Raw genomic sequence first — 13,920 nt, 5'->3', positions numbered from 1 at the left:
CATAGGGGCGCCAGTTCTAGTCCCAGCAGCCCCACTTCCCATCCAGCTCCCTGCCTGTGGCCTGGGAAAGCAGTGGAGGACGGCCCACAGCCTGGGGACCCTGCACCCACCCGGGAGAGGCTCCTGGCTCCTGATTGGGCTCAGCTCCGGCCACTGCGGTCACTCGGGGAGTGAGCCAGTAGATGGAAAATCTTCCTCTATCTTTACTCTCTGTAAAGCTGCCTTTACAAAAACAAAAATCAATCTTTAAAGAACAGGGTCTAATGCTGTCAGCTAGCAGGCCGACACACCTCACCTCTGCCTCACTCACTCAACCAGGCTGCAGTTCCCCTGCTCGGGTTCGAGCGCACCGAAGGGACCGGTCAATTCTGAGTGCCCATGACCTCACGACCAACGCTCCACGGTTGCGGCCAAGCAAGTCAGGCTGCTGGCTGAATGTCAGTACCCCAGCTGGTGGTGGGCTTTAAGTGCTGGGTGCTCTGCTAGGACCCAGCTCCCTGCTCGTGGACCGTGGCCCAGCTGCCTGGGCTCATGTACCCACATGGAAGACCCAAAGGAGGCTCCAGTCTCCCGATCCCAGCCGGGCCCAGTTCTTGTTATTGACCAAGGGCTAAGCACATTCTGTCTGACTTCCAATTTAAAAATAAATCAAAAAAAAAAAAAAAAAGAAAAAAAAATCTGGGCCCAGCACAGTAGCCTAGCGGCTTAAGTCCTCGCTGTGCATGCATCAGGATCCCAAGTGGGTGCTGGTTCTAATCCCGGCTGCTCCACTCCTCACCCAGCTCCCTGCCTGTGGCCTGGGAAAGCAGTGGAGGACGGCCCAAAGCCTTGGGACCCTGCACCCACGTGGGAGACCCGGGAGAGGCTCCTGGCTCCTGAGCTCAGCTTTGGCCGTTGCGGTCACTTGGGGAGTGAACTAGTAGATGGAAGATCTTCCTCTCTGTCTCTCCTTCTCTCTATATATCTGACATCGCAATGAAAAAGAATTTTTGAAAACTGGGTTGGGTCCAACGCTGCACAGGCCAAGCTCTGCCTGTGCTGCCTGCACCCCGCAGGAGCGGCAGTTCCAGCCCCTGACACTGCACATTGGTCCCACTCCCTGGGCATGTCCTGGGAGGGCAGTGGAGGACGGGCCGAGGCTTGGGACCCTGAACCCACGTGGGAGACCCCGGAGAAGCTCCTGGCTCTGGACTGGCCCAGGTCTGGCCATGGAGGCCACTTGGGAGGTGAGCCAGTAGATGAAAGATTTCTTTCATATCTCTCCTTCTCTGTGCCTTTCAAATGACTAAATTAATCTAACAAAGAAAAGAAAAGAAAAGCAAGCATCCGGCTTCACAAGCATGGCGGGACCTCTACGATGCACAGAGCAGCGGCCGGACACGTCAGAGGCTGGCGGGACCAGGTCAGGAGGCGACGGTGCTTCTGCACGGCGTGTTAGGAAACGCACAAGGTCACGGGGCCAGTGTCGCGGTGCCATCAGCCCGGAGGACGGCCCGAGGCCGTGGGCCCCGCCATCCACGTGGGAGACGTTAGAGCTCCCGGTCCGGCCCAGGCGGGGGCAGCAGCTCAATAACTTTAATACAAAGCATCTTCAAAAAGATGGTGTGCGTGTGGGCTGGGGGTGGAGTCGGCTGGGCTGAGCGAGGCTTCAATGCCCAGTGACGCGTATGAGCTGAACGGGATGTGGGACAGACTGGACCAGTCCACTGCACGTGCTGGCAGAGCTGGGGCGGGTCCAGTGGGGGTTACGGGGGCCGCTCGGCTGGGCTGCAGCGCCCCTGGTTACGTGAGGGCAGGGTGTGTGGTGGGCAGTGCCGGGCTGGGCTGCAGCGCCCCTGGTTACGTGAGGGCAGGGTGTGTGGTGGGCAGTGCCGGGCTGGGCTGCAGCGCTCATTGGTCTGCAGAGGAGGGGGGCAGAACCAATTCATCAACAAACCCAGCGAAGCTTGACAGCAAGTTTCTGTCAAACGGAGACTGGAAGTGGAGTGTCAGCCGACGGCCCTTGGAAGGTCTTCCTCATCCTCGGGGCGACGAGAACAGCAGCACCCCAGAGGAGAACACGCTGTCACAAACACCCCAGATGAATGAGGTGGCCAGGCCCCGCCCCCGGCTGCTGGGCCTGGCACCCCCAGACACAGGGACAATGAAACAGAATGTGCAAATGAGAAGGGGATTTGTAATCCTATATTCACAATAGCAAAGACACGGAAACAACCCAGTTGCTTGTCCAAAGAGGAATGGATTAATAAACTGTGATATGGGCCTGGCATGATAGCCTAGTGGTTTGTGTCCTGGCTGCTCCACTTCCCACCCAGCTCCCTGCCTGTGGCCTGGGAAAGCAGTGGAGGACGGCCCACAGCCTTGGGACCCGTGTGGGAGACCCGGGAGAGGCTCCTGGCTCCTGGCTGCAGAGCAGCTCAGCTCCGGCCGTTGCAGGCGCTTAGTGAATGAACCAGTGCACAGAAAATCTCTCTCTCTTCTCTGTATATCTGACTTTCCATTAAAAAACAAATAAATCTTAAAGAAAATAAATGATTGCGGTATATACTAGTCAGCCATTAAAAAGAATGAAATAAAAAAGAAAAAAATTTCACCAGCTGCAGCCAAACGGTCCGACCCGGAGACCGTGATTCTGATCCAAGCCCATCCGAGAACTACGGAACGTGCTGCGGGCCGCGGGCGGCCTTCACGCAGACCTCAGCCCTGCCGGGGCGGCCTTCACGCAGACCTCAGCCCTGCCGGGGCGGCCTTCACGCAGACCTCAGCCCTGCCGCGGCGGCCTTCACGCAGACCTCAGCCCTGCCGGGGCAGCCCGGCCACATCCCACGGGTTTCGATACTTCTATGATTTTCATCCGTGCCTCCCTGACTCGCGGCGCAGCAGCCTCGTGGCCGCGCGCAGCCCCCCGCTCTCCTGTCGGTCACTCAGCAGCATGCGAGCTGGGTTCATGCGGTTCTCAGCGCTCTGTCTCTGGCGGCTGCTGCGTGGTGACGGGGACACGCACAGTGTGCAGCCCAACGCGTTCCCGGGAAACTGGCTGTCCAGACGGCAGGACGCGGGACCCTGCCAACAACCCACCTGCGGTGTCAGGATGCTGTCAGAGCAGCTGGGAGCACCGCGCCACTGCGACCCCGTGGGGAAGGGGCAGGGACAGCCCATGGGATGACAAACCTCATTCAGTAATTAAATTCACAGGAACATTTGTCCAGACCCTGCTGGGATCCCCGCAAGGGGCAGGGGGTGCACAGGGAGGACTCTCCTTGCAGAGAACAGAACTGCTGCAAAGCTTTCAGGAAAACACAACTCTAACGGGCCAGCTGCGGATTCCACGGTTCCGGGGGAGTCCTGTGACACGTGACAACTGACCCCTGAGATCACGCAGAGAACAGGGAATGAGGGCGTTTCATGTAAAGTGACAACAACAATAGAATAACTGGCATCAACTTCCGTGCGGGCAGCGCACCTGCCCGGAGAGGGGGCGGCAGCGTGAGGCGGGGCTGGCGGCTGGCCCAGGGCTGCGTGGCCCGAACCCCACACCTGCGGGACAGGCTTTGGGGGGCCCACACGACGGAGGGCGGCAGCGGACGCTCGGCATCGGCAGCCTGCCACCCGCAGCGAGGCCCACGAGAAGCATTCACACGGCAGAAGCACTCAGGCGTCTCAAAAGACCGCACGAAGCTGGAGCAGTGCCAGGCATGCCGGGAGGACTCGCCCCGGAGTGCAGGCCCCCGTCCTCCCTCCAGGCCCAGTGCCAGGCATGCCGGGAGGACTCGCCCCGGAGTGCAGGCCCCCGTCCTCCTTCCAGGCCCAGTGCCAGGCATGCCGGGAGGACTCGCCCTGGAGCACAGGCCCAGTGCCAGGCATGCCGGGAGGACTCGCCCCGGAGTGCAGGCCCCGTCCACTCTCCAGGCCCAGGGAGCGCTCAGACCACAAGCCGGTTAAGAATCAGCAAGCAGCCCGAGTGGCTTTGCCTAGACAATCCAGAAAGCACGAACGGCCACGGGGTGGGGCTCCGTGCCGCTGGGAGCACAACGAGGAGCTGGACGAAGGCCCCACCTGGGGAAGACTTCGGCAGATAACACACTTCCCGTGGGACCCAGCACACTGCACCCCACGCTGCATCCCAAAGCAAGATCTGCCCCAGGCCCGCCCACCCAGCTCACGGCCACGCGGCAGAGAACCAGAACCAGCAAGGTGGAGGCGTTTTGCACCGAAGGGACAAATCGCGGCGTGGGACCCAGTGCTGCAAACGAACAGGCCCTGACGGCCGACTGCCCGGCTGACCTCAGACACAGGCAAAATGACACTGGGCTCGCCTGAAGTTTCCATGCCAACCTGACTTCACTGGTAACAAACAGCCACACGTGGACCCAGGGTGATAGCCTAGCGGTTAAAAGTCCTCGCCTTACATGCGCCGGGAACCCATTGGGTGCAGGTTCTAATCCCGGCTGCCCCACTTCCCACCCAGCTCCCTGCCTGTGGCCTGGGAAAGCAGTGGAGGACGGCCCAAAGCCTTGGGACCCTGCACCCGCGTGGGAGACATAGAAGAGGCTCCCGGGTCCTGGCTTCAGATCGGCTCAGCTCTGGCCACTGCTGTCACTTGGAGAGTGAATCAACAGATGGAAGATCTTCCTCTCTGTCTCTTCTCTCTGTACATCTTACTTTCCAATAAAAACAAATATCTCTTTATAAAACCCCAGCCAACCACACACGGCAGTCCTGGGCACATGCACAGCAGCCCGGGCCCCTGGGCTTGCAGCAAACACCCCAAGAGCGGGGAGCGGGGCGAGGCCAGGGACGGCCCACCACTGCTCGTCAGCGCGGATCCCCGACCACGAAGGGGTGCAGATTGGCACCTTGCCCCTACGGCAGGACCTGGCACAGGCTGGCCTCGTCTCCTGCTGGCATGGGCTCAGAGAGGCACAGAGGAACTCCTGGCTGGCAGCATCAGGACCAGGCCAGCTCGTGCACGAACCAGCAGTAGCTGGGCATTTTCTGCAGCCCTCTCTCAAGTTAAATAAATGAAACAAGACGTCACTGCTTTACAAGAGGCAGGAAATGCAGCCCACCTACTGGACAGCCAAGCAGCCTCGGTCAGCTGCTCTGCCTCGCTCCCGTCCCGCCTGGGGCCTGCACGGAGCCGCATTCTCGCTTCGGACTAGCCGGGCGCCACAGGGGAGAGCTCTCCTTTCCTCTCTCTTGCCCGTACAAACAGACATATTTTCAAATAAGAACATACACAGAGTGCACCGTTCGTAAGTAACCCGACAGCCAGCGGCACCACTGAAGGCCGCGCTGCCATTTCCGCCCAGGCTACCCCAAGAGAGAAGCACTACGCCGGGCGGCCAGAGCCCCGAGACGTGCCCAGGACACCGGGCCATGCCGCCACAGCCACCTGTCCTGGGATGGAGACCCCGACCGAGAAGGGGCGCCCGGCGCCTGGGAAGGACCTTACCTCCTCCTCTTCTTCCTCCGAGCTCTCCTCGCTGTCGGATCTGGGAGCGACTTCGTACCTGCGGAAACGGGGGCGTTTCAGCAGAAACCCCAAATCCCTGAGACTCAGCCAGAGCCCCAGACGGCGGGAAGCTGCAGCGGGCCCTTCCCTCAGCTGCTGTCCTCCGCCGGCCCTGCCCAGCGCCCTGGGGACCCTGCTCACCCCGGGCTCAGCTCCAGCCAGGCCCATTCCCTCCCGCGTCTCGGGCTCCCCGCTGTGCGGGGCGGCCCTGCTCACCCCGGGTTCAGCTCCAGCTTCTCCCCGCCCCCTGCCCCTCGGGGTCCCGGCTGTGCGGGGCGGCCCTGCTCACCCCGGGTTCATCTCCAGCCAGGCCTCCAGCTGCCCGGCCTTGGGCGCGTCGGTGCCCGTGAGGATCTTGCCGCTCTCCACGTGGATCACCTTGACCGGGAGGTCGCTCATCTGGCTGGTCTCGTCCAGCGGCTGCAAGACAAGGACATGGTGACTGGCGGTTCTGGGGCACCCAACCCCCCAAGGCCCTGGGCGGAGAACAGTGGGTGGAGACGTGGTCGGGGTGGGGGTAGCGCCCAGACACCTGACCCCCTGACCCCCCACCGAACACGGCCAGGCCCGGTCCAGGAGGGGCTCAGGACCCAGGGGCGCCGGGAGCCAATCTACCCACCCGGAGAAGGCCTGCCGTGCAGAGCACCCAGGGGCTCCCCAAGGCCCAGCCCCACACACCTCCCCTTCCCCACGCACGGCCCACGCCCTCAATCCTCCCCAGGTGGGGCCTGTGTGAAGGTCCCAGCGCCGTCTCCCATCAACAGCTGATGGCAATAGCTCAACAATGCCACAGCCCTCCCAGAGTTCCTCCTGCTCCGGCCCGCGGACACACGGCTCTCCTACGGGGTCCTGCCGTCTCCGCAGGGGAGGGGGCTGCAGGCAGCCATGAAGACCCAACTGGGCGAGGGGAGGGGACGGTGCAGTGGCACAGCGTGCTACACTGCGGGGAAAAACGCTCCTGGCTTCGGCTCGGTGCATGCCGACGGCTGTGGTCACGTGGGGGTATCAGTGCACGAGGGCTCGCTCTCACAGGGCCTCTTGAATAAAGATCCTTAGGGAGAGAAGCGGCACCAGCTGGGTCTCCTCCTCGCACTCTGTGTGCTTGGTTGGGGCTGTTCTGCTGCCCAGCACCATGCAACGAGGGGGCTGCAAGGGCCAGTACCTGGGCGCCCGTCCCCCACCTAGGAGAACAAGCTTGGTTTTTTTTTAATTCCTTTATTTTTATTGGAAAGTCAGATATACAGAGAGGAAGATATTGTGTGTGCTGGTTCACTCTCCAAGAGGCCCCAATGGCCGGAGCTGAGCCAATCCAAAGCCAGGAGCCAGGAGCCTCCTCTGGGTCTCCCACGCGGGTGCAGGGTCCCAAGGCTGTGGGCCGTCCTCCACTGCTTTCCCAGGCCACAGGCAGGAAGCTGGATGGGAAGTGGAGCTGCTGGGATTAGAACCAGCGCCCCTATGGGATCCCGACATATGTAAGGCAAGGACTTTCAACCACTACGCTATCGTGCTGGGCCCCCAGTTTGGGTTCTTCACTCATGACTTCTTTTAGCCTAGCAGGAGCTTCTACTGCAAGCATCTGAGTAATGTGTAACAAACTGGGAGCTCTCTCTGCTTTTCAATTAAAAAATAAAATAAAATTCATGTCCTGGCTGCTCCCGCGTGGGAGACCCAGGAGAAACTCCTGGCTTTGGTCATTTGGGGAGTGAACCAGCCGATGGAAGATCTCTCTTTTTCTCTATAAATCTTACCCACCTTTCCAATAAAAATAAATAAATCTTACGTAAGAGCTGACCCCACGACCCCTGGTCCCTCCTTCTGCCCAGCAGGTAAGGTACGGCATGGCTGGGCACCCAGCTCCAGCTCACTGTCCCACAGTCCCAGGCACGGGTGACGGCTAAAGCTGCCGGGCCCCTGCACCCACACGGGAGGCCTGCACGGTGCTCAGGAGCCAGCCCTGCTCCTCCAAGCCACCACAGGTATGTGGGAGGGGGCAGGGTGCGGGCAGAGCAGGCATTTTCACACACTCTTGCCTGCCAATCAAGTGACACTGTGAGGCCTGGCACGGTGGCCTAGCGGCTGAAGTCCTCACCTTGCACACACTGGGATCCCATATGGGCTCCAGTTTGTATCCTGGCAGCTCCACTTCCCATCCAGCTCCCTGCCTGTGGCCTGAGAAAGCAGTGGAGGACGGCCCACAGCCTGGGGACCCTGCACCCGTGTGGGAGACCTGGAAGAGGCTCCTGGCTCCTGGCTGTGGATCAGCTCAGCTCTGGCCTCTGTGGCCACCTGGGGAGTGAGCCAGCAGAGGGAAGCTCTCTCTCTCTAAATCTGCCTTTGCAACAAAAGCAACTCTTTGGGGGAACATTCCTTGAAAGTATCTGTGTTACTGTGGCCTTTGGTCCTTCCCGGCCCAACCCCATGCACTGTCCGTGTGGCTCCACGCTGCACGGAGCTCACTGCGGGCAGCACCCAGCATGGTGCCGTCAGCCTCTGCTGCCTCGTGGGTACCACAACCCCATTCAAGGGCTCGCAGCTGCTGCCTCGCTGCGGACTCCCAGGGCAAGCATATGAAGACACTTCTTCCCGCAGGGTCCCCCAACCCAGGACTGCAGGAGCCGTGGTGTGAGGCTCGGGCACCGGGTCCCCAGGAGGCAGCTGAACATGCAGGGAGGTGACGCCGCGGCAGCCGGGCAGCATGGCGAGCACATACGGAGCCATCCTTCCTCGCCCCGAGGGCCCGGCTCACGCCTCCCACCAACAGGGACATGCAGGCCACAATCTCCCACAAAGATTCAGGGCAGCACTGCCGACGCAACAATGACACGGGGCTGGCACAGTGGCCCAGCGGGCAAAGGCCCCGCCCGCAGAGCCTGCATCCCATGGAGGTGCCAGCTCAACTCCTGGCTGCTCCACTTCCAATCCAACAACCTGCTAATGTGCCCGGGTTGGGGGGAGAGGATGGCCAAGTGCTGGGACCCCATTCCCGTGCAGCACCCCCGGAGGGAGCAGCTGGCACCTGCCTGGGCGGCCACGTGCGGAGTGCACAGGTGGATGGAAGATCTGTCCCAGGTTCTCCCGCTCTCTCCTGTTCTCTCTGTAACCCTTTCAGGTAAAGAAAGTAACTTTTTCCTTTCTTTTACAAAAAACCTACTACTTGGGATGGAAAGAGGATGGCCATACCCAGGCCATGCAGCTGGTTTAACGTGGGACAGCACAGCTCACCTGTGCCTGAGGGAGGCTGCGGGGCCTGTCGGGGTGCGCCCACCTGTGCAACTCCGGAGCTGCCCCCCAATGCCGGCAGTCTAGCCTGGCACCACAGGTCCCCGTTAACCGCAGCGCATCTCAAAGATGTTTTAAACAGGGCCCGGCGCGGTGGCGCAAGTGGTTAAAGGTCCTCGCCTAGCACGCCCGGGATCCCATATGGGCGCCGGTTCTAATCCCGGCAGCCCCGCTTCCCTTCCAGCTCCCTGCCTGTGGCCTGGGAAAGCAGTCGAGGACGGCCCAAAGCTTTGGGAACCTGCACCCGTGCGGGAGACCCGGAAGAGGCTCCTGGCTTCGGATCGGCATAGTATCGGCCCGTTGCGCTCACTTGGGGAGTGAATCATCGGACGGAAGATCTTCCTCTCTGTCTCTCCTCTCTGTATATCCGCCTTTCCAATGAAAAAAATAATAAAAATAAATCTTTAAAAAAAAAAAAAAAAAAAAAAAGATGTTTTAAACAATGAAATCCATTTATGCCAGGGGTTTTCAAAAAGTCCTAACAACATGCACGAGACCAAAGCTGGTGCGGCTCCCGTTGTGCTGAGCCGTCCCTCCCGAGCTCCAGGGGCAGGCTCGCTGGGACACTCCTGCCAAGCAGCGGTGCTCTACGCCCGTGCGTCTCCGTGAAGGCCACAGCACGGCCTGCCAGGGCGTCCCCACATCCCCCGCTGAGGTCCCCCATCTGGGAGAGACGGTGACAGGTCCCAAGCGTGCTGTCCTCACACTCACGCTGGGATTAGCATCCTGGGCAAGGGGAGGCCAGGGGCTGGCACTGTGTCTTGGCCTGGCACATGAGGTCACGGCCCTCACCAGGAAAGAACGTGGCGGCCACCTCTGTCGTGGGGCCAGCCTCCAGAAGTGCGGACAGGAAGCTCTGAGCTCGGTGTGGATCCACAGACACGGCAGCAGGTCGGGACAGATGGCTCAACATGTCAATTCTCCCACATGGGTGCCTGTTGGGATCCCGGCTGCTCCACTTCCCCCCCTGCCTGTGGCCTGGGAAAGCAGTGGAGGACGGCCCAAAGCCTGGGGACCCTGTGGGAGACCCGGGAGAGGCTCCTGGCTCCTGGCTTTGGATCGGCTCAGCTCCAGCTGTTGCGGTCACTTGGGCAGTGAATCAACGGACAGAAGATCTTCCTCTCTCTCTTTCTCTGTATATCTGACTTCCCAACAAAAATAATACAAGTCTCTTAAAAAAATACATACATGCCTATGTCTACGTCCACACGTAGATTCAGCGGGGAGGTGACACCAAAAGGGGCCCTGGGACGGGGGCTAAGATGCTGCACAGGGGCACGGCCTGCCATCCCATCGCTTCTCCATCATGGCTCCCCCACACAGGAGGGAGCATGCAGGACTCACACGGAGCATCGGGCAGCTCCTGCGGGTGGCCTGCGTCACCGTGATCCAGCATGGGGATGCGGGGCTGAGGGGGTGCCGGGGGAGCCAGACCCCCCCCCCCCCCGGCGTGCTCTGAAGCAGCCAGACACTGGTCCCAGGCCCTGGGTCTCGGGCACACGTCTCAGGTGACAGATTGGGACAGAAAACAGCAGTGTGACATCCAAATCTCCCCACGGCTGCCACCGTCCAACTGGGTTCTGTGCACTAGAAAAACAGCCGTGTCCGACCGGTACCTAAGGGAGCGCTCCCGTGTCAGATGCGGGAAGCCAGGAGGCCGCAGGCAGGGGCTCCGGGGGGACCGCAGAGAGCTGGCACGGGTCCTTGGGACCAGGATGGCATGGTGCCCTAACCTACTTCCTCGACCTGCACCCCAAGGGCCCCCAGAAGCAGCGACACCCCAGGGCAGTGTACACTCCCAGTTAGGCCAAGGCTTCTAGAATCCAGGCCTGCGGGAGGCGACGGCCTGCGGAGAGCAGCTGGGGAAGCGATGACCACTCACCAGCCACACAGGACCACCCACACCCCACGGGGGCCCCAGTAGCCGGATCAGTGATCCATACAAGCCCTGCAGAAAGGTTTAGACAGAGCTGAGCCACCACGGCTGGTGCTGTGGCAGAGTGAAGTCACCACCCAATGCTGGCATCCCCATCCAGCCACGGGTTCAAGTCCTGGCTGCTCCACTCTGGATCCAGCTCCTTGCTAACACTCCTGGGATGGTCTCCAGGGTCTGGGCCCCTGCTCGAACGTGGCAGAGACCAGGACAAAGCCCCAGGCTCCTGGCTCCAGGCTGGCACAGTACTGGCACTCGGAGCCTTGAGAGAACCGGCACACACAACAGCTCTCTTTTTCGGGCTCTCCCTCTCTAACCCCTTCAAAATAAATAAAACCTAAGATAAAACTAATGCATTTGAGCAGGCCAGACCCCGGGAGCTGGGGTGTGCCACACTCGAGGGCCGGGGTGCGAGTCCTGGCTCCGACCCAACTCCACCTTTCTGCGAACGTCACCCGGGGACACTGTGGCTGGCCCAAGTACCGGCCTTCCTGCCGCCTATGTGGAGGGGGGCCTGGGTTCCTGCTCGGGGTACCGGCCCTCTCCTGCCCGCACAGGGGGACGGACCCAGGGGCCGGGAGCACTAGGAACCCACCAGTCTCAGCAAGGGGCTGGCCGCCTGTGGCCCACAGGCCAAGCAGGAAAGCAGAGAGGCCGACGAGCAATGCAGCTGGATGGGGGGCTCACAGGCCCACTCTGGCCCCTCTCCAGCCCACGCACCACACATCACCCCTGCAGGAGCATGCCCCTGCTGCCAGTCTCCACCCGCCCCCTGGGAAACCAGCCTTGGCAGGCGCAAGAAGCCAGGGCCACTGGGAACAGCGACAGCACGGATCACATCACACTCCTCCCGTGAAGAACGGGCCACGGTGGGTCTTCCGCCCGTGAACAAGTGCTGACCACAAGGCTGCGGTTACACAGCTGGCCCGCTGCTGCAGAGCGCCCGGACGGGCATGGGCCGAGACAAAGCGAGGGGTGAGCCAGGGCTCCCTGCTGCCCGAGGGCAAGGGGGCACGAGGGTGGGTACTCCGCATTGCAGGTGGGCGTCAAGGAGAGGCACCCGGAGGAGACACACACAGGAGGCCCTGCACCTTGGGGGTCTCAGAGAATCCCCACAACCCAGCAGGCAACACAGCAGGGCAGAAGTTTGCAAAGAAACGGCCCTGCGATGGGCAGAGGAGGTGACATCTTAAACCAAGGCCGGGCACGGGGCCCGAGACTGCAGACAGACCCAAGCCGAGGAGCTGGGCGTCCCAGGAGCCCCCCACGTCTCACCTCGCCGTCGGGACCGATGGCCGGCGTCTGCCCCTCGGCGTTTTCTGCCTTCTGTAAGCACGAGAGAAGAAAGCCGGTCACACGGTGCCCACAGCCCGCGCCGAGGGCGCCACCCACGGGAGGAGAGCCGGTCACACGGTGCCCACAGTCCGCGCCGAGGGCACCACCCATGAGAGGAGAGCCGGTCACACGGTGCCCACAGCCCGCGCCGAGGGCGCCACCCATGAGAGGAGAGCCGGTCACACGGTGCCCACAGCCTGCGCCGAGGGTGCCACCCACGAGAGGAGAGCCGGTCACACGGTGCCCACAGCCCGCGCCGAGGGGCCACCCACGGGAGGAGAGCCGGTCACAAGGTGCCCACAGCCTGCGCCGAGGGTGCCACCCACGGGAGGAGAGCCGGTCACACGGTGCCCACAGCCTGCGCCAAGGTGCCACCCACGGGAGGAGAGCCGGTCACACGGTGCCCACAGCCCGCGCCGAGGGGCCACCCACGGGAGGAGAGCCGGTCACACGGTGCCCACAGCCCGCGCCGAGGTGCCACCCACGGGAGGAGAGCCGGTCACACGGTGCCCACAGCCCGCGCCGAGGTGCCACCCACGCGGGCCCCACGCACCTTCCTCTTCTTCTTCTTCTTCTTCTCCTTGGCCACCTGGGCGGCCTTGTGCTGGCGCACCAGCTCCGTGAGGTTGGCCACGTACTCGTCCGTCTGCTGCAGCAGGTACGCCAGCCGCTTGTCCTTCTTCTGGTCGATGAGCTTGCGGTAGCCCTCCTCATCCTCGGCCTGAGCAAGGGGAAGGGGACGGTGAGCGGCACCCTCACGCGGCACACACACCACAGCAGGCACCGTGGCGGGCCCACGCACGGCTGTAGACCCCCACCTCCACGATCGCCTCACCCCAGCACCTGACAGGCTGCCAGGGGCTCTGCCGCCAAGGGCACAAGCCCTGGCATCTCCACTCGCATGACACGCCCATGCCCAGCACTTCCACCAGCTGGTCTCAGACACATCACCCTGAGCCTGCGACGTGGCACCCACGGGACTCACCATGAGCCTGCGACGCGGCACCCACGGGACTCACCCTGACCTGCGACGCGGCACCCACGGGACTCACCCTGACCTGCGACGCGGCACCCACGGGACTCACCATGAGCCTGCGACGTGGCACCCACGGGACTCACCCTGACCTGCGACGCGGCACCCACGGGACTCACCCTGACCTGCGACGCGGCACCCACGGGACTCACCATGAGCCTGCGACGTGGCACCCACGGGACTCACCCTGACCTGCACCCACGGGACTCACCCTGAGCCTGCGACGTGGCACCCACGGGACTCACCCTGACCTGCGACGTGGCACCCACGGGACTCACCATGAGCCTGCGACGTGGCACCCACGGGACTCACCCTGACCTGCGACGCGGCACCCACGGGACTCACCCTGACCTGCACCCACGGGACTCACCATGAGCCTGCGCATCCGCTCCTTCTCGATTCTCTCGTTCTCTTTCTTCTGCTCGCGCTCCGTGTTGGCGTGGTACGTGGCCACGGCCTTGGTGAGCTTCTGCACCTTGCCCGTGACGGACCGGTGGTACTCCTTGAAGTCCTTCGCGTGCTGCAGGATGCTGTTGAGGTATTCCTGTGGATGCACGCAGAGGAGGCTGCAACCTCAGGACCCTCCCGCCCTGGGTGCCCCGGCTACGGGGTGAACAGGTCCCGGACAGGTCCCCCAAAAGAACAGAGGGGCCAGAAAGCCCCAGTGTAATTTTAAATTTTGAGGTGAACACATGCGACCTGTCCCCACACAGGGGAAGGGTGGGGCGTGCCGCGACAGAGGACGCCTGGAACACCGTGTTTCCGTAGGACTTTCACTGCACGGCTGCCTGGCTCTGTGAGAATAGGCCAACACGACACCCACGC

At 62.2% G+C, this 13,920-nt stretch overlaps 1 protein-coding gene across 8 annotated transcripts in view; it reads right to left on the bottom strand.

Annotated features, from left to right (window-relative positions):
• Window positions 1-13,920, bottom strand: part of SMARCA4 (SWI/SNF related, matrix associated, actin dependent regulator of chromatin, subfamily a, member 4) — a 54,263-nt gene that overhangs the window by 27,694 nt on the left and 12,649 nt on the right. For all 8 annotated transcript variants that reach the window (XM_040986327.1, XM_040986328.1, XM_040986330.1 and 5 more), the window contains 5 exons: window positions 13,466-13,639; window positions 12,616-12,783; window positions 12,003-12,053; window positions 5,805-5,935; window positions 5,456-5,513 (listed from right to left, as the gene is read on the bottom strand). In XM_040986327.1, the coding sequence (XP_040842261.1) occupies window positions 5,456-5,513; window positions 5,805-5,935; window positions 12,003-12,053; window positions 12,616-12,783; window positions 13,466-13,639 (582 nt within the window). The remainder of the gene's footprint in view (window positions 1-5,455; window positions 5,514-5,804; window positions 5,936-12,002; window positions 12,054-12,615; window positions 12,784-13,465; window positions 13,640-13,920) is intronic.

The sequence above is a fragment of the Ochotona curzoniae genome, unplaced genomic scaffold (assembly GCF_017591425.1).
Source record: "Ochotona curzoniae isolate NIBS_2020 unplaced genomic scaffold, NIBS_Ocur_1.0 contig_4502, whole genome shotgun sequence".
NCBI lineage: Eukaryota > Metazoa > Chordata > Mammalia > Lagomorpha > Ochotonidae > Ochotona > Ochotona curzoniae.
This window is presented reverse-complemented; position numbering and strand designations above follow the sequence as displayed.